Source organism: Fusarium oxysporum, chromosome VII (genome assembly GCF_013085055.1).
Source record: "Fusarium oxysporum Fo47 chromosome VII, complete sequence".
In the NCBI taxonomy this organism is placed as follows: domain Eukaryota; kingdom Fungi; phylum Ascomycota; class Sordariomycetes; order Hypocreales; family Nectriaceae; genus Fusarium; species Fusarium oxysporum.
Window position 1 is genome coordinate 2,334,319 of NC_072846.1, and position 20,934 is coordinate 2,355,252.

At 48.5% G+C, this 20,934-nt stretch overlaps 4 protein-coding genes across 4 annotated transcripts; 3 read left to right on the forward strand and 1 right to left on the reverse strand.

Annotated features, from left to right (window-relative positions):
• Positions 1 to 284: 284 nt before the first annotated feature.
• FOBCDRAFT_92706 (uncharacterized protein) lies at positions 285 to 521 on the forward strand (the record flags this gene model as incomplete). The annotated part of the gene is made up of 1 exon (XM_054705848.2): positions 285 to 521. A coding segment is annotated over one exon (237 nt), but the record flags the coding sequence as incomplete, so codon positions are not given.
• A 13,520-nt stretch (positions 522 to 14,041) lies between these two features.
• On the reverse strand, positions 14,042 to 14,985 carry FOBCDRAFT_321422 (uncharacterized protein; the record flags this gene model as incomplete). The annotated part of the gene is made up of 1 exon (XM_054705851.2): positions 14,042 to 14,985. The coding sequence occupies exon 1, from the start codon at positions 14,963 to 14,965 to the stop codon at positions 14,042 to 14,044; it is 924 nt and encodes a 307-aa protein (XP_054561826.1). The 5' UTR covers positions 14,966 to 14,985.
• Positions 14,986 to 15,672: 687 nt separating this feature from the next.
• FOBCDRAFT_140586 (ClpP/crotonase-like domain-containing protein) lies at positions 15,673 to 16,711 on the forward strand (the record flags this gene model as incomplete). Its single annotated transcript, XM_059608095.1, is given in 3 exon segments — positions 15,673 to 15,926; positions 16,077 to 16,515; positions 16,532 to 16,711. The coding sequence occupies 3 exon segments, from the start codon at positions 15,673 to 15,675 to the stop codon at positions 16,709 to 16,711; spliced, it is 873 nt and encodes a 290-aa protein (XP_059465401.1).
• A 2,736-nt stretch (positions 16,712 to 19,447) lies between these two features.
• Positions 19,448 to 20,904, forward strand: FOBCDRAFT_186501 (uncharacterized protein; the record flags this gene model as incomplete). The annotated part of the gene is made up of 4 exons (XM_054705853.2): positions 19,448 to 19,683; positions 19,745 to 20,412; positions 20,462 to 20,812; positions 20,863 to 20,904. The coding sequence occupies exons 1-4, from the start codon at positions 19,509 to 19,511 to the stop codon at positions 20,902 to 20,904; spliced, it is 1,236 nt and encodes a 411-aa protein (XP_054561828.1). The 5' UTR covers positions 19,448 to 19,508.
• Positions 20,905 to 20,934: the final 30 nt, after the last annotated feature.

Sequence of the window (20,934 nt, forward strand, 5' to 3'; positions counted from 1 at the left end):
CAGCTAGTAGACACGGATTTAAACTCCGGAGGAGTCTAGAGACGGTATCACTCACAGGTATATAAGGTGCCGTGATTGATGCTTACAGACGGCTTTGAACTACTTATAACTAAAGCCTTCAATCTCAAAATCACATATTCATTTACCCAAATATTATCACACGCTTTTATCAGTATAATTTTTTATTCGTAAAGATGCCTTCTTTCGCCAAAGCCATCCCTACCTCTCTGGCAGTTATTGCCGCCTATGCCCAGTGGGTTAACGCCCTGGGCTGCTATAGCGGGGGTCTGGGTTTCAACAACCTCCATGGCGGTGATAATAACAATGACCTGACCGAGGAGGTTAAAAACGACATCCATACCACCTGCACCAAGGCTGCCGGCAAGACCATCAAACCTTCTGAGCCTTTCTGGCTTTGTACCAACTGGGAGAGGAACCAGTCGCCCAACCCGGACTGTTTCTCTAACTGTATCGACGGATGCAATGCACTTGATGAGAACGTTCGGTGGGGTTGTCTCCTTGGTTGTGATAGCAACTGTGGAGCTATTGAGGGCGGTTTTAACCACATTGACTGGGCTATCGAAGTCCGCGACGGCCAAGCTGAGAAGGCAATTTCCTACGAGCAATGCAGTGAAGCATTCAACACAGAGCTCGGTGGCTGTCATGCAGGCAGCGAGCAGAACCACTTTGACTTTTGGTTCAGAATCGACCCAAACAGGGATGCTTGCCCCTAAAGGAGTATTTCAAAGCTTGGTATTTGCATCTGCTGCAAAACGGTGAAAGGGTTATTATATTACATTCAGTCTTTCTATTATTATTCAATAAACTTATCTTCTACATTATTATTGCAGCTCTAGATTTAAGATCAGTAATGTAAGTAGGGATAACGTACATGATATGACGCGTCACAGTCGGCAAGTAATCGGTTAGCCATTTCTTCTATACCACGTAGTCGCGGGGGAAATCCTCGCGAATCTAGGTTAAGGATAAACTGAACTATTATCTGCTCCTCTAGCTCAGATAGTTTGCGTGATTTCGGGATAGTATCACGCTGGGAAAGAATGCCTTGCTGCCGACGCCAAAGGGTTGTAAGGCTAACTTTGTAGATTTTTGCGGCGCGTCGGAGACTTAATTTTGGGTCATTTTGCAGGGCTTGAATATCAAGCAGGATATTAGCTTCTTTATTTAACTGTGACATGTGTCAGACATTACGTGTATTCGGCTCATTGATGTGAATTGGTGTATTCATGTTGTGTTCTGTTGAAATCTACCCCTTAGAGGTCTTACCATTTCGGCTGTAATCTTAAAGTATCCCTGCTTGCACGTGAGGCCCCAGCACCTGTTCAACAACATGATGGGTGATTGAGTATCAATTGATTAAATAGATATGATGTAGGTTGAGGGATTTTTGTTCCACTCGCTTGTCAGTTTCACTCGCTTATCGATGGTGCCCGCAATTACGTCGTAATTCGCTCAGACCACGTGACGACTTATCCCCCGCAAAAAGCGGCCCGTGAAATCGTGTGCGCGGCGCCTGATAAGTGCATTTGATAAGTTCCCCGCAACTTCTCAGGCCCCAGACAGGAAACAAACACCACGTAGAAAGGCCTTGATCGACCGAGATGGCCGCAGACGACTCGTACACGGCCGCAGACGAGCGTGCCCGTGCCGCCCGGAGGGCGGGCCTTCAGGCGAAGAAGGACGAACAGCCGGCGAACACGGCACGGAGTTATGCTGCGAAGCAGCGGGAGTGGAAGGCGCGTTCCCCCGGCCGCCGCCCTCTCTTTTCCCCTTTGCCCTTGTCTCTTTTTTTTTACGTAGAGTCCCATAGGCGGCTAATAGACGAGAACTTATAGGCCTGGTGCCGTACGCCTCGGGCTGCGGCAGACGGCTCACTTTATAGCTGGCCCGACGGCGAGCTCGTAACTCCAGACAAGCTAGCAGGGTGGCTCAAAGAGGATATCCTCTTACGACGCGTTGCCCCGCCGCAAAAGAAACCACGGGCACGGGGTAAGGGCAAGGGCAAAGGAAAGGCTGTACAGTTACGGCGGCAGCTCGAACAGGAGCAGCTCGAGCAGCGCTCATCATATGTCAATCAAATCAACTTCGGGGCCAAAGTTGATTTGATTGACAGCCCTTGAGCTCAAAGTTGATTTGTTTGATTTGATTGATACCCTTTTCAATTCCGTGAGTGGAGACCCCTACCCGAAGTCATCCCCTCGTGTACACCAACACTCAGCTACCCACCCAACTACCTAACCTTACTCCGCCCTGCCTGACCCAGTTCTTGAGGCATTGAACATGTTCCAATGTATCTGCGCCCATCGAGAGCCTCTGAGAAGTCAACGTCAGCTTCGCTAGGCTGAATTGTCTCTCACAATCGCTCGCCATCGCTGGAATAGCAAAGACATCCAGGGCAAAGCTGCTCAGTGAAGGAAACGAAGCCCTGTGGTCTCTCCACCATTGGATAGCATCCTGCGTATCCTGTGGCTCGAGACGGAGGTACCTTTCGAGCTCGCCGACACTGCCACCCGTCGCAAACGCTTTCTTTGTCTTGCTATTAATCCACTGAGTGTACTGATCATCCTCTTGACCCATCGTCCTTGGCGCTGCGTCGTACTTCGTTCTTCCTCGCACAGTCCCTGGTTCGCGTCGTACCAACGGGTGAAGTAATCCTTGATTCCAGCCTTGGCATCACGAACCCAAGCGAGTTGCTCCTCAGACACCCAAGTCGCCTCTAACCAGCTGATCCCGAACCTCGGGTGAAGAATGATTGCTGCCGCAAACAAGGGAGATTCTCCGAGCTTGTCATAATACTCATTCAGCTTCTTCCACCCGTTGTTGATTGATGCCCGGATGTAGGCTCGATGGTCCGCTGGTAATGTGCTCTTTTGCGACGTCTCGGACGCCGATCGTTTCTCCGCCGTAGAATAATCAGCCCGAGAATGCAACGGTAAGGCAGATTCTACGAATCTCGGAGGTTGACTCCGCTGTGGTAGCGCGTAAACCTCATCCTCCTCAAAGCGGGCAGGGAGACGGCGAACGCGGCTTGGCCGACCGTTGGACTCTCGGAAATTTGCTGACGCCGTTGCAATCCGCTCCGCAGCATCCACTTGAGTTTCTCCCATTGTCTCCTCCGTAACCTCACTATAGAAGACCTTCCAGTCCTCAAAATGCTCCAACAGATATTCCATTCCTATCAGCACCTCCCACAGGCGTCCATGGCTGTCACCTTTACCCCAGCCTTGCGTCCGCATCGTCTGAAGGTATATGGGTTTGAGAATCTCGTTGACTTCGCCAAGAACCCGCCAGTCTTCGCTGGACAATATGTCCTCCGCCGGGATCCGTCTTGCCCCGTCTTCCTCTTCTTGAGTTGCAAAGATAAATGCTCTGATATCTGTCTGCTTTCGCAAAGCCCTCTCAATCATCATGTAAGTGGAGTTCCACCGCGTTTCGTTGTTCATGACAACCTCGAGCTCGGCCGTGGATTCCTCGCAGAGCCGGTATTCCTCGTGATCCTGCTCTCGGGCAACTCGCTTGAACTGTTCGCTCCGCTGCGGCGATGAACGGATAAACTTGACAATGTTGCGGAGCTTCCCAATGGGTCCCTTCGTGCGCCAATGATCCAGGTCCTGCTCAACAAGACCGCGCATGCCGTTGATGTCAGACTCCAGCTCGAATGACTCGGCGTCTTTGCCAAAGAGAAAGGCACGCGCGACGAGATTGAGCGTGTGCCCATAGCATCGCATCCGGCGGGCTTTGATATCAACAGGTCTCATCGATGGATCGAGCCGCTGGTACATATAGTACAGGCAAATATCATTTGCCGTCATGTTATCAGAGATGGCACAGCCAACGCGCCCCTCAATCTCCCATTCGTGGACGATGTCGATCAGAGAACCGGCGAGGTTCTCGCCACTATGAGCACCAAATTGACGACGCAGAGCCAGCAGACGGGATTGCTGATGACCCAGTTGATCTATAAAGTGCGCAAATACAGCCATGATTGCAAAGCGATTCGGTGACGTCCAGAGGTCGAAGCTAATATGCACCGCTGTCAAAGCGTTGCGGAGCTCTGCTTTGATGGTATCCCGCTTCGCTTCAAAGAGTCGATGTATCTCTCTAGTGACAGAACTACCACTCCACGCCATCTGGAGTACTAAATCACTGTCGAAATGGTGGAAGATCTTCCGAAGAAAGCTGTGCTCGAAGATGGTGAATGGCACATCGCTATCAATGACGAAGCCGACGCTTAGTTCTTGGATGGCTTTTATTTTCGCCCTTGGTATGGCGCTCTGTTCAAGCCGGCGCCTTTTCGGTCTTGCACCAGAATAAATATCAATGACACCTTCGTCACCGGGGCTTGACTCGCTAGACTGGCTAGCTGGGGTGATCCGGTGAGCTCTACGCAGGTCTGTTAGCTGCTGGATATCTTGTCAATGAGATTGAACGGATAAGCACAGACTTTCGAAGATGGTCCGCTGCGGAAGACGTGGCTTGCACCGAAAAGAACTCCGCTGCGCCTCTCATATCACATCGATTGCAGCACCAGACGTGACCTATCGGTAGATCCTGCTAGTTCAGCTCGACTAGGAAGGTCCCGTGCGACCTAATCCAGCTCTTCCTGCCCTTTGCACCTTTTCGAGCTAACAAATCCTCCTGGACGAAGCGACGGTTCTTCCAGGTAATCTTGGGCAGATTCTCAATGGTCGGGTTGGGAGGTAAAGCTCCAACGGCTGCTTCTTCCAACTGCTTGGCGACCGTTTTAGGCTGAGACAATCGTGAGAAGACGGAAGAAGGAGGTGTAGGGCAAGGTGTCAATGTTGTTGGCGGAAAGCCAGCTGGCGACGGGGAGAGTGGCGAGTTCGACATCCTACTGATGAAATGGAATAAAAACCACGTGTAGAAGGGATTATTTTGATGGCGCGACATGGTTGGAAAACGCGTTCCTCATTGCATACGCGCGGTGGGGTCATGCGTTAGATCACGATAGCAGATACTTAGCTTTGCCGCTAACCTCCCCGCCATTTGAGAGTAGACTTCCATCTGCGACTATCTAGTGTAGGGTAGTGGCTCGGGAAGATCTGGATTTTCCCTCGAGATTAGACGATCACATGATGCATATGTAATAGACAGACTCTATTGATACGCACCCAACTCTCAATTCGTACGCACCCTACCACATTCAGCCACAATGCCTCCGACATCGCCCCGTGAGCTATGTCTCCGCCATTTCCAACAATACGGCCCACAACCATGGAAAACAAGACAAGGCTAGCCCTAACTTAACTGCAGCTATCTTTGGTGCTAAGGCAGTATTGAACTACCTTAATTTATTAAATTCCTCCCCGGGTAACTTCCTAATCCGTTGCAACAGTAATGCCATCCCCAACCTTTTGTTTTCCCGTTTCCTTTGCAGGCGACGACTCTGTTATTTCCGGGTTTTCTTCCACTTCAAGAGCAATATGCCGCTCAATTGGCTTGTTCGTATCTTCCTGTCTCTTTGCCTGTTGACGAGCAGCTTGAGTTGTTACTAAAACAGCAACTTTACGCCGTTTTCGCCGAGGTTGTTGGTCATGGAAGTCAGCTGCATCTTCCTCGTCAAGAGTTGGGCCTAGTTCGAACTGGGAGTAATTTCGACGCGCCGACCTCTGCACGCCACTTCGTGTTGAGCCTTGAGGGGCAAATTCTTGTTCTGGGATTGCACGTTCGTTGCCAAATGGTTCACTATTTCGTGGTCGACCCCTAGGTATCCCCATTGGAGGACGTTTTATTTGAAGAAGAGGATCGTCAATATCTCGTGATCGTTTGATATGCCAAAATGGATCCAAGTCTTCCTTCTTTAGTGGTTCGTCTTGAAGAGCCAACTCCAAGAGCCTGTGAGCACAAGGCAAGCCATACTGAGTTTTTGTAGAGCCCGTACAAGGTGGCAACATCTTCTTGGAGACCTCGCTTGATTCCATAAGCCTGTGGATCTCGTCCAGCTGGTCTAATGCCCAACGAGTGACAGTTAAGGGCAACTGGCCAAGCCATTCTCTTCCCGAGAACTGGTTCCGAATAGTGGTATTTGCCCGCTGTATTTTGTCTTTATACAGCTGACGTTTATCGTCTGTCTGACTAGCCGTTGCTGCTTCAACATCAGGGAGGTCAGACCGAAGGGATAGGTGGTAGGTCTTTAGAGAATGATGGTTTGATTCGGCGGGTGCTGTAGTAATCAATCCGAAGTTTCGATAATAGCGAGTATAGCAGCAAGCCCATTCTCTCTTCAAGGGCAAGTATGTATCCTTGAGATATCTAAGAATTCGCTCCTGGTGTGGAAAGGTCTGTTGAATTTGCCTCCAAGCTTGATTGAAGTCGTCTTCCGATCTGGTATATACCATATATCTCCAGAGGAGGTACATACCGGCACGAGTATTTAATACTCGTTTAGGAAGAGGACCAAGCTTTGCATTCTTCATGTCTTTGACCTTGGTATTCCCACACTCCAGCTCTTGGACATCAGCTGCGTCTGCATTGTCTTGATCATCGTCCATATCAGAGTCCAGTGAGCCGTTGGCTTTCTTCCACCACTTCTTGATGTATAAGACCACGTTGCTGTTGATATGGAAGACGCATAGCTGAAGTTGCGTATTGGGAAAGATTTGCCGGATTGCATTACGCAATTGATCGTCCTTATCTGTGATAACGACCTCTGGGGGACTGATGATGCCTGCCCGTTGGAACCTAGATACCTGCTTGAGAAACCACTCAAAACTAGCAACTTGCTCATTATTGAGTAGACCATAACAGATAGGCATAGATGTCTTCTCTGAGGATACGGCCACAACAGTAACCAAAGGCATTCTATAGCAGTTAGTACTATATGTAGCATCAATCTGGAGACATGACGAGAATTGTTGCCACATTTTGCCACCTTTGTGATATCCCCAAGCAGCATTTCGAAAGCGGAATTCGTCCCCAATCCAGTCTAGCCCCCATATCCAGACTTTCTTCGACTCAGAGAGCGTCCGTACAAAGTCGTTGGCAGGGCCGTAGCCCTGACGTTTGGTCTGGTTGACTTTCCATCGCCAGTTGTAAATATCGGTTCTCCGAATAGGAATCTTTGGCCACTTTTGACAGAGTTGCTTATGAACGGATCGACAGGAAATCGTCTTGTCAAGACAGAGATCTACCAGAAGATTCATTTGTTCCTCTGTTAACCTTCTCCAATGGTAGTGCTCGGTAAGATTTTTCGATCGGCCGTGATCTCGATGAAGAGGACTGACAATTCTCATGGACCATTCGTAATTGTTGGTCTGGAGAGATTGAACGATGATCTTGAACGGGCAGTTGGCGGCCAACTTTGTGGTAGTCGTATTCCGTATTTTGGCAGTGGATTCCCTTGGATTGTACCGACTCTTATCACAGACAAGCTCATATTTTATCGTTCTTGTCTTCGCCTTATCCTTTTGACTTCGTAACGTAATGAGGCCCATCCTATTCTCAATACAGAACTCCTTTAGGGCATCAAAGAGCCCGTCAGAAGACTCATAGGTTGTTGCCAGAAGTGGGGAGTCCGAGGGAAAGGCTACCTCCCAAGGCTGACCGTCCCAGTCGTCAGGGTCGTGGAAATCGTCACAGTCATCGGAATCGCTACATTCATCCGCTGATTCGACTGGTAGCGCTTCACGGGGTTCAGGAAGCCCTGAAGGAAGCGCCGGAGGCGGAATCGGAAAGGCCATGGCGATAGCTTATTGTTAGGTCACACAATGATGCTGGGTGAAGCTGTTGTACTCCATCTACTTCTTGTTCTTTGGCTATTCTCCTGTGAACAGGATTCTAATGCTCTATATAGTTAGTCTCTGAACAAAGTGTAGAGGTTAGAGATCTAGGACTTTTGAGTCCTACAAAGTCCTACCATCTAGGACTCGGCCCTATAAGGACTACTGGAGCACCTGCAGCCAGCTGGCAATTGATTATCTTCTCAACATTGCTTAATTCGTTGTTATTATCAGTCGCGAAAATACTGCACACGAGATATCATTGTCGGCGAATTGCAAGATTGGCGACATCGGGAGGCATTGTGGCGAGTATGTGGCTGAATGTGGTAGGGTGCGTACGAATTGAGAGTTGGGTGCGTATCAATAGAGTCTGTCATATTTGATGCACAAGGGGGACTGCGTTGTGGCAGCTTAAGCCTAGCGAGCTTCGCTGTCCTGCAAGAGAGAAGACATAGATGAGGATGAACACGGCGTACAACGGACGAGGCCTGGAGAAGTCACTGTAAAACGTATGACAAGTTTCCTAGAACAAGCACTTCTCCGACGTCCACTTCAACATGACTTGTGCAACACAGAGGTACGACCTAAGGTTGAGCGAAAAGCAGCCAAATTCCATATTAGCGATCTTATTGCTATTCAAGCCGAGGATTATGGGGGAATATTCTGGAAGGTGGAGCATCTTTATCAAGCTTTGCTCGAAGCGAAAAGAGTTTCAAAGATATTGAGTTGAGCGAGAAGGAGAATAAGCGTGTCCCCGTTCTACCAAACGAATATCCAGCGCAGTACCTTGGCGAGGCTGTTATAACATGGAGAAGTAACCAACGAGCCTCGGGAAACAGAGCCAGCTTCCTCGAGGGTTTAGCAGTGGATCCAGGCATATGTTCGAAGAACATATTGTGAAGGCCAAATTGAAGCAGCTGCCACGAAAGTGGTGAAGGAATATTAAATAGATAGATGGAGCTTATTACGCTCGGGAGAACGAATCTCATAAAGGCAGTAGGTACGCTAAGCCGTTTACGATTCCTCCGCATTGATCCGGTCTACACATCTCTTTGAGTGTCATAAGCCTACACTTCCGTACCGAGCCCCACATGACCCCCGCTTTGGCTGAGGTACATGGAGTGACTTGGAGGGCCAAAGGAATCAACCCCACCCATTTCATCATACATTTCTTCTTCTTCATTCCCTACGGCCTCATGGCTTCTCAACAAGCCTCCGACCTAGCGGTCAACGCGTATGACGATAGCTGTATTGTTGTTGCTAACAGCCGCCGTGAGCAGCCAGCTGATAATACCTGCCGACCAATCAAAGCTCCGGATCCCTCCCGCGGCTACCGTTTTCGGCCATTGAAGCTTCCAATTCGGGCCCCTAAGATCACAGCCTTGCCCCAGGAGCCGCTGTTGCTATTCCAGCAATTTGTACCTATTTCGCTAGTAGAAAGCTGGGCCTGTTACACGAATAGCTGGGCCAGCCACGTGCTTGAAGAGGCTCGCTGTGGCCGTCGTACATTGAAGCCACAGTCACGGCTATTCCAATGGAAATCAACCTCTGCTGCAGAAATCTATATATGGATTGCAATCTTCATTTATATGAGACTACACACAGATAAGCAGATCAAGGACTATTGAAAGGCTTCGCCCCTAGGGAAGCAACGCCCTCTTCATCCAATTACAAAATGGATGACTTACACACGATTCCAGCTATTATCACGGAACCTTCGCCTTTTTGACCACACAACTATCGATAAGGAAGCTTCTATTGAGGATTATAGCCGAACCTTTATCCGGGTTAGGTCCTGGTCTGACCATATACAGCAGGCGTCTTTAGACTTCTACTCACCAGGCACATCTATTGCTATAGATGAGTGTATGGTCCGCTTCCTAGGGAGAGACTTAGAGACAACAGTCGTACCTAACAAACCTATCCCTCGAGGCTTCAAAGCTTGGGTTGTGGCCCAAGAAGGCTATTTCCTCCGGTGGCTTTGGCACCGGCCAAATCGAAAATACGGGCCCGTAGGGGTCAGGCCTGCTTACCGGCGAAAATCACCACAGGTACGGAAACAGCGGCAAAGACGGCCAGTTAGGAAGTCAGAGAGAGCAGAGCATCTAAATCCTACCCAAGCTGTGGTAGTTGCCCTAGTAAAATCGCTGCCAAAAGCCAGGTATCACGTATTCCTAGATAACCTATTCTCCTCCCCTAACCTCTTCCGCCGGCTCCGTCAACTAGGGCACGGAGCCACAGGCACAGCCCGTCAGAACTGTGGCTTCCATGAACCCCTAGTCAAGCTGAAGAAGGTTGACAACACAGCAGCCGCTGACCTTGAGTTCAACTACCTTACGGCAGTCCCTATGAAGGATAACTTGGTCAGTTAGAAAGACAAGATCTCTATGATTTCCCTTACTAATTTGTCTTTGGTCAGGTTAATCAGATCATTTGGAAAGACAACGCTCTTGTATTATTTTTATCTACAGTTTTCACAGGCGTTGAACGTGTTGACCGCAAGAGGAAGAGACCGACAACAGACCAGCCGTTAGCACGGCCAATCAAGCGTTTTTTTGGTGCCGAGCCTGTGAAGGTTATTTCTATCCCGTCAATTGCTGCTATCTATAATGAACAGATGAATGTTGTGGACCAAGGTGACCAAAGGCGAGCCTATTGGAGCCCTGACCGCCGTGTCCGTAGGGGCAGCTGGAAGGCCCTAGCTTGGGACTTCCTGCTAGAAATAGCCCTGATCAATAGCTTCATTTTACAGCTTAAAGGGCAGCCACAGTGGAAGTCTATGAAGTCAAAAGCTGACTGGCGGCAACACATTGTGGATAGCCTCATTGCTAAGTATCAACCTGACAGTCAGTCAAGGCAGAGATTTCGTACTGGAGACGAATTTACGCCTGTAACACTGCATAATTGGGTCCGAAATAAAAATCCCTCGCCTTGAAAAGCTTGTAAAGGAATACGGGTTGGAGAGGGTCAGCCGCAGCCCTTATAAGCTAATACAAATAATGGGAATAGGGGCAAAGGGGTTCAGTCACGGTACGGCTGTCAGGAGTGCAAAGTAGCCCTATGTAGATCCGGGCATTGTTGGGACTTCTATCACCGCATAAATTAGGTGGGGCTGAATGTACCTTTTATTTGATGTCCTCTGGTTGGCTAGATCCCCCTGTCCGGTACGCAAGTGTAGGCTTATGACACTCAAAGGGATTAATAAGTCTTTTAATTTATATTCTTGTTTATAAGTTTATTTTATTTAAAATATATTAAATTGACTTAAGTATAATTTATATATATATATTCCTTTTCTCTTATTCTTATATTACCTAGCTAATATAAATAAACTTAAACTAAGTTATCTCTTCAGGCGGCACAAGACTGCAGCGGGGTCACAACAGGGGTGTAGGTCCTATCAAAATGAGCGCTACTTGAAGTACATTTGCACGCACCTAAATTTGCGTGTGATAGAAGTACCAGCAGTCAGCCGAGTTACAAATAGCTACCTCACATACTTTGCAACCGTATCGGGTCTGCACCCTTCGTTCATTTCCTGATATCGGCTGTAGATAACCTCCTTTTTTGAAGGGTCGAGGCTGCCCTTGCCGGCAGCCTTTGCAAGCTAGGCAGTCGGAATTTATGCCCCTATAGACATGATTGATATCTCTTTGTAGGTGATTCTGCCGTGCTTCTATATCCTTAGTGTCTTCCTCCTTCCCTGTACGGCATTTCTTCCTTGTGAGACCTTCACTTGCGTATCTGTTGAAAATGGCGTTATAAATGCACTCTTTCCAAGCTTTGAGCGTGCTAAAGGGCTTCCAACGAGGCTGCCGTGTTTTCTTCTGTAAAATGAAGCTATTCGCAAGTGCGACTTCAAGGAGGAAAGACCAAAGCAATGCCTGCCAAGGACCACGGCGGAACCGATGCTCATATGTTGTATAGGACCTTATCTGATCACCGCGGTCAACGTGATTCATTTTATCGTTATACTGAGCGGCAACAGTAGGAATAGGGATCATCTTGAAGCTATCTCCATTGAAGACCTGCTGCAGGCGTTGTGACTCGGCCTTTGTGCCTCTTTTGGCGGACAATTTCCTCTTTTTTGGTATGCGCTCGTGAGGGGCTCCGCCGAGCACAGTTGAAAGAAAGAGCACAATGCTGCTATCTTTCCAAGCGATTTGGATGACCTAGGAAGAATAGAAAGGGACAGATTAGTAAGGGAGCTACAGGTAAAGTTATCCGTACCTGTTTATCTTGTGTCGGGATCAAGATTACCTCGTTATACTCCAAAGCTGTGCCGTCAGGAGCCTTTCCGGTCTCTTTTATATGCTTCATATCCGTGGTGATGCCGCAGTTAGGTCGTGCCGTGCCTGTGGCACCGTGGCCAAGCTGCCGAAGAAGGCGGAAGAGCTGCGGTGAGGAGAAGAGGTTATCTGTAAAGACGTGATGTGTCTGCGTTGACAGCCGTTTTAATAGGTGAACCACGACGCTCTGTGTATTGCTGAGAGGGATCTCGGTCCGCAGCTTTCCCTTCTTACCGTACGGCATTGGTATAGGTAGCTCGACTATAACAGCCTTATATGGTGATGCCTTCACATGCCAAAGCCACTGCAGAAAGAAGCCCTGTTGCGCAATAACCCAGACTTTGAACCCTACCGGCGTAGGCTTATTCTTGACAACCGTTGTCTCTTTTGATCTGCCTTTAAAAGGGACCATACACTCATCTACAGTCAGATTAGTCCCTGGGAGGTAGAGCTCAATAGACACCCTTTGTATATGATTAGACCACTCTTCAGCCGCTTGGAAGGTCTTTGGAAGATCACTCTCATCCCTCACATCGAGCTTGGTGTAGTCAAAAGTGCGGAAATACCTCGTGATCAGCTCGAACTTCTGTAAAGGCATGAACTTGATGATTGAGTGAAGAGGGCGCTGATCTCCTAGGCTAGGGGCCTTCCAATGGTCCTTTATCGATATTTTCCTATGAATTCCTAGGTAAATAAGGACCCCAAGCCATAAATAGGCTGTTGCGGTGGAGATGCCTTCCCACTTGAGAATGCGTGACTGTTTGGAAAGGGGCGTATTCCAGTTATCAATAACGGCGTTTTCGAGCAGGTGAGCGACCCAGCTGTTGGTGTATTCGATCCATGACTGTACAAGGGAAATAGGTACGAAAAGCTGGAATAATTCAAGTGGTTCTTGGGGCAGAGGGTTGATCTTGAAATCACGATATTCTAGCTTGAAAGGTTGAAAATCACCACGGCGGCCCTCTTCGGGCGGAAAATTAGGCACGCCGGTGGAGTCATTAGCTGCCCTCAAAGGCGGGCTATTAAAGCTGTGATCATCTATGCTATCTTGTATCTTTTGGGAGCTCATTGTTTTAATTGAGACTTGTTAGGGTTAATTTGTATGAGGATTTTGATGATTTTGGGTGCATTGAATGAAGAAGCTGTCTGACGAGAACTTCACGTACCCCGCAGGTACTAGCGTTGTTAGTAAGCAAAGTGGGACCAGTGACCTGATTGCAGTCTTGTGCCGCTTGAAGAGATAAGTTAACCCTAGTATATTATGTTACGATCCTAGCGGTTACGTCACACGTACCCCACAACTTTCACCAATCAAACATGGTCACCACGCACTAAGGGATTCCATGCGTGACCGCCAAGACTGGGTCACCAGGAATAAAACAGAAACACCAGTGATTCTCAGAACCACCAGTAACTCTAAGAATCACCAGCGACTACATTCTTTAAACCATGACTGCACTCAGTATATAGACCACATTCATTAGCACTTTCATAGAACTTAGCCCACCAGCTATCAATAACACTTCTTTACATCAATAAGCCTGATACGCATTACTTAATCATTAAGAGGCGTGACACTTCGCAACGCTCAGCATCACGCCCTACGTTATCTGCCAACATAAACCTAGAACGGACTAGTTTATCCCTTGGAAACCACAACCGTCACATATTATATCTTATTACTTATTTCTATACTTATATAAGTATTATACGCCCTCCTAACCTCTCTCGCTCCCCAAGGCTATCTGTTACTTTTTTATTTCAGGTAACAAGGCTATAATGCTTTATAACGCTTTTTGTTTCAATTTCACCTTATACCACAGTCTTCTAAAGGGTCAAAGTATACCCGCCAGAGTAGAAACGCTTAAGAGTTAAAGATACTTAAGTGGCAATTACTATCTTATTATCTACTATATATCTACTAGTTATCTTGGATTACGCTTATAAAAGAAATAATTACCGCATTATGTATGTCAGAAAGCTATTCCGCGTTCATTCAAACCCCTTGCTCGCAAACTCCTTCTCAGTCCAGTCCCACAACTCTTCAACAGCCTTCTCATTATCCAAAACCGCGTCCTTATAGTCCTTGAGCTTGTGGTTATAAAAACGACCGCTCCTGACACTCTGTGACTTGGCTGTGCTCGCCCATAGTTGGGCCTTTGCGCCAGCGTGTACATCCATGAGGAAAATGGACCCAATCACACTGATCAATCCACCGAGCCAAGGCCGTCTTTTCCGGAAATCATCAAGCAGGCCCGTATTGACAACTCCTGGGTGGATCGCAACAAACTTGACAGTTGGATAGAACTTGCTCAGGGAACGAGTGTGGTAGTAATCAGCGAGCTTGGATTGACCATAGCGAGCCAAGCTGGAAATGTCTTCGAGGGGGGTTTTGACGCGAGAAAGAAGTATCCCTTCCTTTGGCGCCTGTTTGAAGAGCTCAGAGCTCAAGTTAATAACTCGAGCATCTCCCCCGTATTGTTCGGCCGTTTTGACGATAGTCCGGAGAAGAAGCTTGGTGAACAGGGCCGGTCCCATATAATTGGAACCAAACTGGATTTCATAGCCGTCAGCTGTAAGACCGGCAGGGGCGGACATCAGACCGGCGTTGTTCATCAAGATGTCGAGTCGATCAGACTGGCCAAGAAAAATGCTGGCTCCTTTCTTAATGGACACAAAGGACGACAGATCCAACTCCAGAAACTTGATCTGGCCCTTGAAGTTAGGCACGGCATCCTGTATCTCCTTGATGGCCGCATTACCACGCTTTTCCGTTCTGGCTGTGATGAAGATGGCGGCGGGGTTGTGTTTTGCGAGCTGGAGGGCACTCTCCTTGCCGAGCCCACTACTGCCGCCGGTGACGATGATGACTTTCCCTGTCAGATCTGGGATATCGTCCTTGGGGTTAAACGACATAGTGGAGATAGTGTCTAGAGGCTATGAGATGGAGAGTGTTTAAGACAGAAAAAATAAACGCAAATGGCTTAGTGGCTGGGCTGGGTATCGAGTAGCTGCAAATAGAGAAATGGGAAGTGCTGGTGAAAACCAGGATGAATTAATTAATGGTCGTCCTTAAAGCTCGCAATGATGTCAAACCGAGGTTAAAATATCTATATTAAAATTGCCTCTTCGAAATATGCTGACCAACCAGGAATTTGGCTGCGGAGCACAAAATTATACTTTCCGCAAGCTACTTATAGCGCCGTTTTAGCCTGGTTGCGAAAATTCCAACTCCGTCGGCAGAAGGCGCAATTTATTCGCCCGGGGTGTGTTTACTAATCCGAAAATATCCAGACACGAAGGGCTTTTACGACAGTACAGCCAACACCAGCTGCGATACCATTCACAAGCTTGAATCCTGACTACATGGACTCGGATAGAGGTTTTCCATAGTCCGAGAATTAATTAAGGTACGCGTATACGCATTCAACTGGCCATGTCCCATTTGTCATCAGAAAACCAGTTTGCTTTCTAAGCATCAATAACGACCTGAGAAGAGGTTATGTGGAAGGCCAGTGTGTTTCTCGCTCCTACTATGTATAAAATAACGGCGGGATAACCGCAGTGAGGGTTGTCCATCTCATTCAGACCTCCACCATAGCCAATCCACCTTCTCCCAAAACATGTTTCCCCTTCGTCCTTTGAGCTTGGCCATAGCCATTTCCATGGCTTCATCTGCCCTTTCGTTAGATCTTCCCCAATATACGGGTCTAAAATCCGCCCAGAACGACAGTATTCTCACCGTCACGCTCCACAATCCGTCTTCGCCTGTCAATCTTTGGAACGAGGATACTCAAAATGACCTGACTGACTTGGTCTCTCGACTCCAATATGATAATGAGACCAAGGTTGTCATCTTCAATAGCGACGTGCCGAGGTTCTTTGTCGCCCATCTCGACCTCACTCTCCCTGCTCTAGCCAAGCGTAAGTTCTCTGACCCATACGACGTCCTGAAAATGAACGAGCTCTAACGGAACCCAGCTGAGTTCGTCGAATCATTCGCCACTTTGATGTATAACGTATCGAGGCTGTCGCAAGTCACCATCGGCGTAGTCGAGGGCCGAGCACGAGGCGCTGGAAATGAGTTCCTCGTTGCCTTGGACATGCGATTCGCCACCAAGCTAGACACCGCATTTGGTCAACCTGAGGTCGGCAGCGGCTTGTTTCCCGGAGGAGGAGGTAGTCAGTTTCTTACGAACTTGATTGGTAGAGGACGGGCTATGGAATACATCCTTAGCTCCAATGACATCGATGCAGTCGACGCTGCCGAGATTGGTTGGATCAATAAGGCCTTTGACACGTCACGCGAGCTGTACGACTATGTCGATAAGCTCGCGCAGAGACTGGCCTTGTTCCCCCTATCAGCTCTTGCTGGTGCTAAAAGGACTGTTCACCGAGCATCGCCATCGCTTGAACATGTTATTGCAGATGCGAGGGATTTCTTCAAGCAACAACAGGATCCTTTGGTGCAGGAAATTGGAGAGCGCTCTGCTGCGTTGTCTCGGAACGCGTCTGTTGTGGATCTGGAGCTCAATCTCCCCGATGTCCTCCCTCTTCTGTATGCCTAAAGTTGAGGGTCATTCCGGTAGGTCAAATTGGAGTTATAGGTGTGCATTGCACTATCTATATTTTGTCTCGACCCAGTTAGAATTTATTGCTTGAAGTAATAATGGATTCAACGTTTATTTAAAAGCGTGCGAGATCAATGTGTACGAATGAGCGAATAGTACGAACGAAAGCCGGAATCTTCTATTCAAGAGGGTATACGCAAACTCAGCTGCGACCACTCTTCATGTCAACGAAATAGATTCCAATACCATCGCAGCAATACACCTCATCACCAAGCTGAACTATGAAATGGGCCCAGACAGCAAACTTTGCGGCAAACTCGGCCTCCTCTGCATGCTTATATCGACGTGGGCTATGGTAGCGCCTGACGTGGTCAACGGCGCGATGTTGCAGTGCATGTATCGCGGCTGGAGATCAGGCAGGACCTTATGGGTGCTGTATTACTGGAGAGCCCTGTTTCTTTAGTTGATGCTACGGCGCTATTGCTGGAACACATTCTGAGCGGGAGCGTGTCCAATATCGACAAAGGCCATGCGGGCCCAGTATGAGTCGATAATTCTTCCGATCTTGGTACTCGCCACCCGTGCAAGAATATGGAGAGGTGTCTCGTTACTATCTTGAATTGAACCATAAACTCACGCACCACAGGTGTTCCCAATCCAGGGACATCATCAGGGTTGTTGACGAGACAGGCGAGAAAAGGCCAGGCTTGATTGTAGTTACCAGTACTGGGAGAACCGCCAATGACGACTCGAATCGAGTCTCCGATAAGCTTCTTAACTTCGATGATACTTGCAGCAGCCGATCTGTTCGCCTTTTCCCGAGCCGGTGCACAGATATTAGATGTTTGAGACCCAGTTCGCAACGGTTTCCCACTAAGGTCTATAAAAGTGCGTGGCCAAAACCATGATCCTTGACACCGGAATCAAGTCATTTGGTGACAGCACCTAGATAAGCAGAGCCATGTTTGGTGCGGGTCTGCTGAACACCCGCCGAGCTCTCATGATCTCTGAAATAATAAAGATTGGCCTTTCACCAAGGACCCTTGTCGCCTTCAACGTAGTTGGACAAGGCCGGTGATCGCCAGCCCCATGTATTGACAAACAATCGTATTCGCCCTCCAGCAGGTCATGAGTCCTGTTCACATTGACCGGAATGGTGCCATAGACTCGGAAATGCTTTGATTCGTTGTGTATTTGTCCACCAGGGCCAATGTTTGGGTTCGCAGTGTAAACAGTTGGAAGAACGCCTTGAGTAGAGGCAGCCGAAGTGGTCGAAGTTTCACTAGTGGTCGCGATTCCAGCGGAGATTGAAGGGGAAATAGCCTAGAGCTCTGAAGTCATGATTGGGGGAGAGGTATTTTCGGTCAGCGCGATTGAAGTCGATTCGGAGGTAGACTGTTCGGAGGTAATTTGGGTGAGTTTGCCAGCAGAAATTGTCGTCAAAGAGTCGGAAGATGTGAAGACTTTAGAATGAGTAAAGATGCTAGAGTCAGTCGAAAGGCATACTAAAGTGGTTGAAGTAGAAACGGTAGAGTCTGTGGAAATGGAAAATTTAAGCGAAGGAGATAGCTGTCGCAGACCAATGCGTCTTGCTCAGGGCATAAGTTGGCACGGAAATATTTGACGGGACGGCGGGACGATACCGCTGCCTTCTATTGCCATGCTTTGGCTTGGGAAGGGCGTTGAAGGTTAAAAAAGAAAAAGAAAAAGAAAAAGGAAGAACAAGAAGTTGAAGAAGATGAACCGGAGCATGTTGACAGAGTGGACGGCCTCGAGAAGTCCATGAAAACAATGTTGATTCTGAGTCACCTACACTTAAGCCCGAATTCCGAACAAACCATCTCTTATACCATTATAGAACCTCATCTCCCAATAGACCGAAGCTGCAGGATAACGTCGTTATTTGAGTTTGCCTTTTCGAAACGTACAATAATCGGGCCAGTCGTTTGAAACCTCGCTGAATCGATCAGCCGCGCGAACCAGCAGTTCATGTTCCACCCAGGATTTAGCGTGAACAGGTACCAAATGTCGATCGTGATTACCAGCTACATTACCACGAAATAAACAAGTTCAACTGACAGGCAATAATAGCGCCACTTTCCCGTCTTTTTAACATTGAAATTCCGGGGGACATTCCGCCCCGTTTACCGCATTCGCGTATCGGGACATTTCTGCATTGATTGCTTCAGGGCTTGAAGCATCCTCTCTACGAGATATTGCGTGTCAGTCACGATCTTTTTGGGTGGCTATTCTATTGGGGATCTCGCACCCCAGTACTACAGTTCTAAATGTGGAGGTAGGATCGATATGGTTCTGACAAACGTCTGGATAAGCCCTAGGGAGCGCCTTCGGGACATTCATGATGCCTTGATCACATTTCATAATATTACAGCCCTGCTGATTTTCGATCTGGTTAGGCTTCCTCGTTGATGATGAAACAGCCGATGGCAATCGGACAGGGTTTATGAGGTAATTTCGAAAAGATGGCCTCGGTGCGGCGGACAGCGGATTTTGGCAAAGGCAGTGCAGTGATTGCGTCAACCAACACAACTTCCAGTCCCTTGATGACCATCGGGATTATTAAGCCATCAAGCATGAACCCCGTAGTGCTAATCTACAGGAATGGAGAAGATGGCGCCGGATTGATTAAATAATCACAAATAACACGGCCGAGGCGCGGGACGGACCCAAGTTGCACCGACGCCATGTCGTAAAATTGCATTCGGTCTAACATCAGGCCGGACACAGCTCCATGGCGTAAGAGGCAAAATATTTCACTTATAAGTTTTTCATGCGCAGCAATTCGTAGCATCAAGGCATTCATTTAATACCATGCGTCAACTATAGAGCTACATCATCTACGTCAAGTTACTGGCCAATTATACACCATGACTTCCCACATAGAGCAACCAATAACGCTGAAAAATGGCTTGACGCTGCCAAACCGGTTAGCCAAGTCTGCCATGGCGGAGAACCTAGCAGATGGGGACCTTTTGCCAACCAATCAAGTCTATACTGCCTACAAGACCTGGGCCAATGGCGGTTGGGGACTGATAATCACAGGTAATCCCTCGCTCCATACGAGCAATCGATGGAACCATTGATCACTGACTGCTGCATCAAGGGAACGTGCAAGTTGATCCTCGTCACCTGGGTCAAGCCGGAGATATTGCCAACAATGATTCAATCGACAGGGGCCGCATTCTAAACAGCTGGAAGAAGTGGGCATCCGTCTCTAGAAGCGGCGGAACTCCGACTGTCGTCCAGATCAGCCATCCCGGTCGGCAATCTCCACTCGGCGCTGGCACACGAGGTTTCTTCGACAAGACGCTCGCTCCTAGCGCTGTCCCTTTGCGACTCGGCAAAGGCGTGTTCGCGGGGGTGATCTCCAGTCTACTGTTTGGAACGCCAAGAGCCATGACGGTTGCGGAGATTCTGGACATTCAGGATCGCTTCGTCAAGACAGCAGTTCTTGTCGCTGATGCTGGATTCGACGGCATAGAGCTTCACGGGGCACATGGATACCTCCTCTCGCAGTTCTTGAGTCCCAAGACTAACCGGCGAACCGACGAGTATGGAGGATCAGCTAAGAAGAGGGCAAAGATTGTAGTAGACATTATCAAGGCAATCCGCAAGGCCGTACCCCCAAGCTTCACAGTTGGTATCAAGTTCAATTCAGTCGATCACCAGTCTTCACAAGCCCTGGAGGAGTGCCTCGAGCAGCTCCGCTTAATCACAGACTCCGGGATCGATTTTCTAGAAATCAGTGGTGGAAGTTACGAGGAGCCACTTGTATGTTCCTCCTCCCAGTCAGTGGTTCCATTACTCACAAGCTCCACAGGGTATCGTCGACCCCAATAAAGTCCCAGCCACCAAAAAAGAAAGCACGAAGAACCGAGAAGCCTTCTTTCTTGACTGTGCGACAGCTATCAGAGACCAATTCCCTGGCCTGCCGTTGCTCGTCACGGGCGGTTTCCGCAGCCGCAAGGTGATAGAGGGTGCTTTGGCAAGCGGTTCGCTGGACGTGGTAGGTCTCGCACGGCCGGCAATGCTGGATCCCTCTGTTCCGACAAATACGCTCCTGGACAAGAGCAAGAAGGACGATGAGGCACGGGCCATTGCCGTTTCTATTCCAACCCCTTGGCTGCTGAAGAAGATTGGCAACTATATCATTGGTGCTGGCTATGAAACGGTCAGTTCCCTGACCCCTGAACGCGATAAGGTGCTAACATTTAATCTTAGGCCTGGTATGGAAGGCAAATCAAGACCCTGGGTAAAAAATAATGTTTTGAAAGTGAAAGTGCTACGTATGGA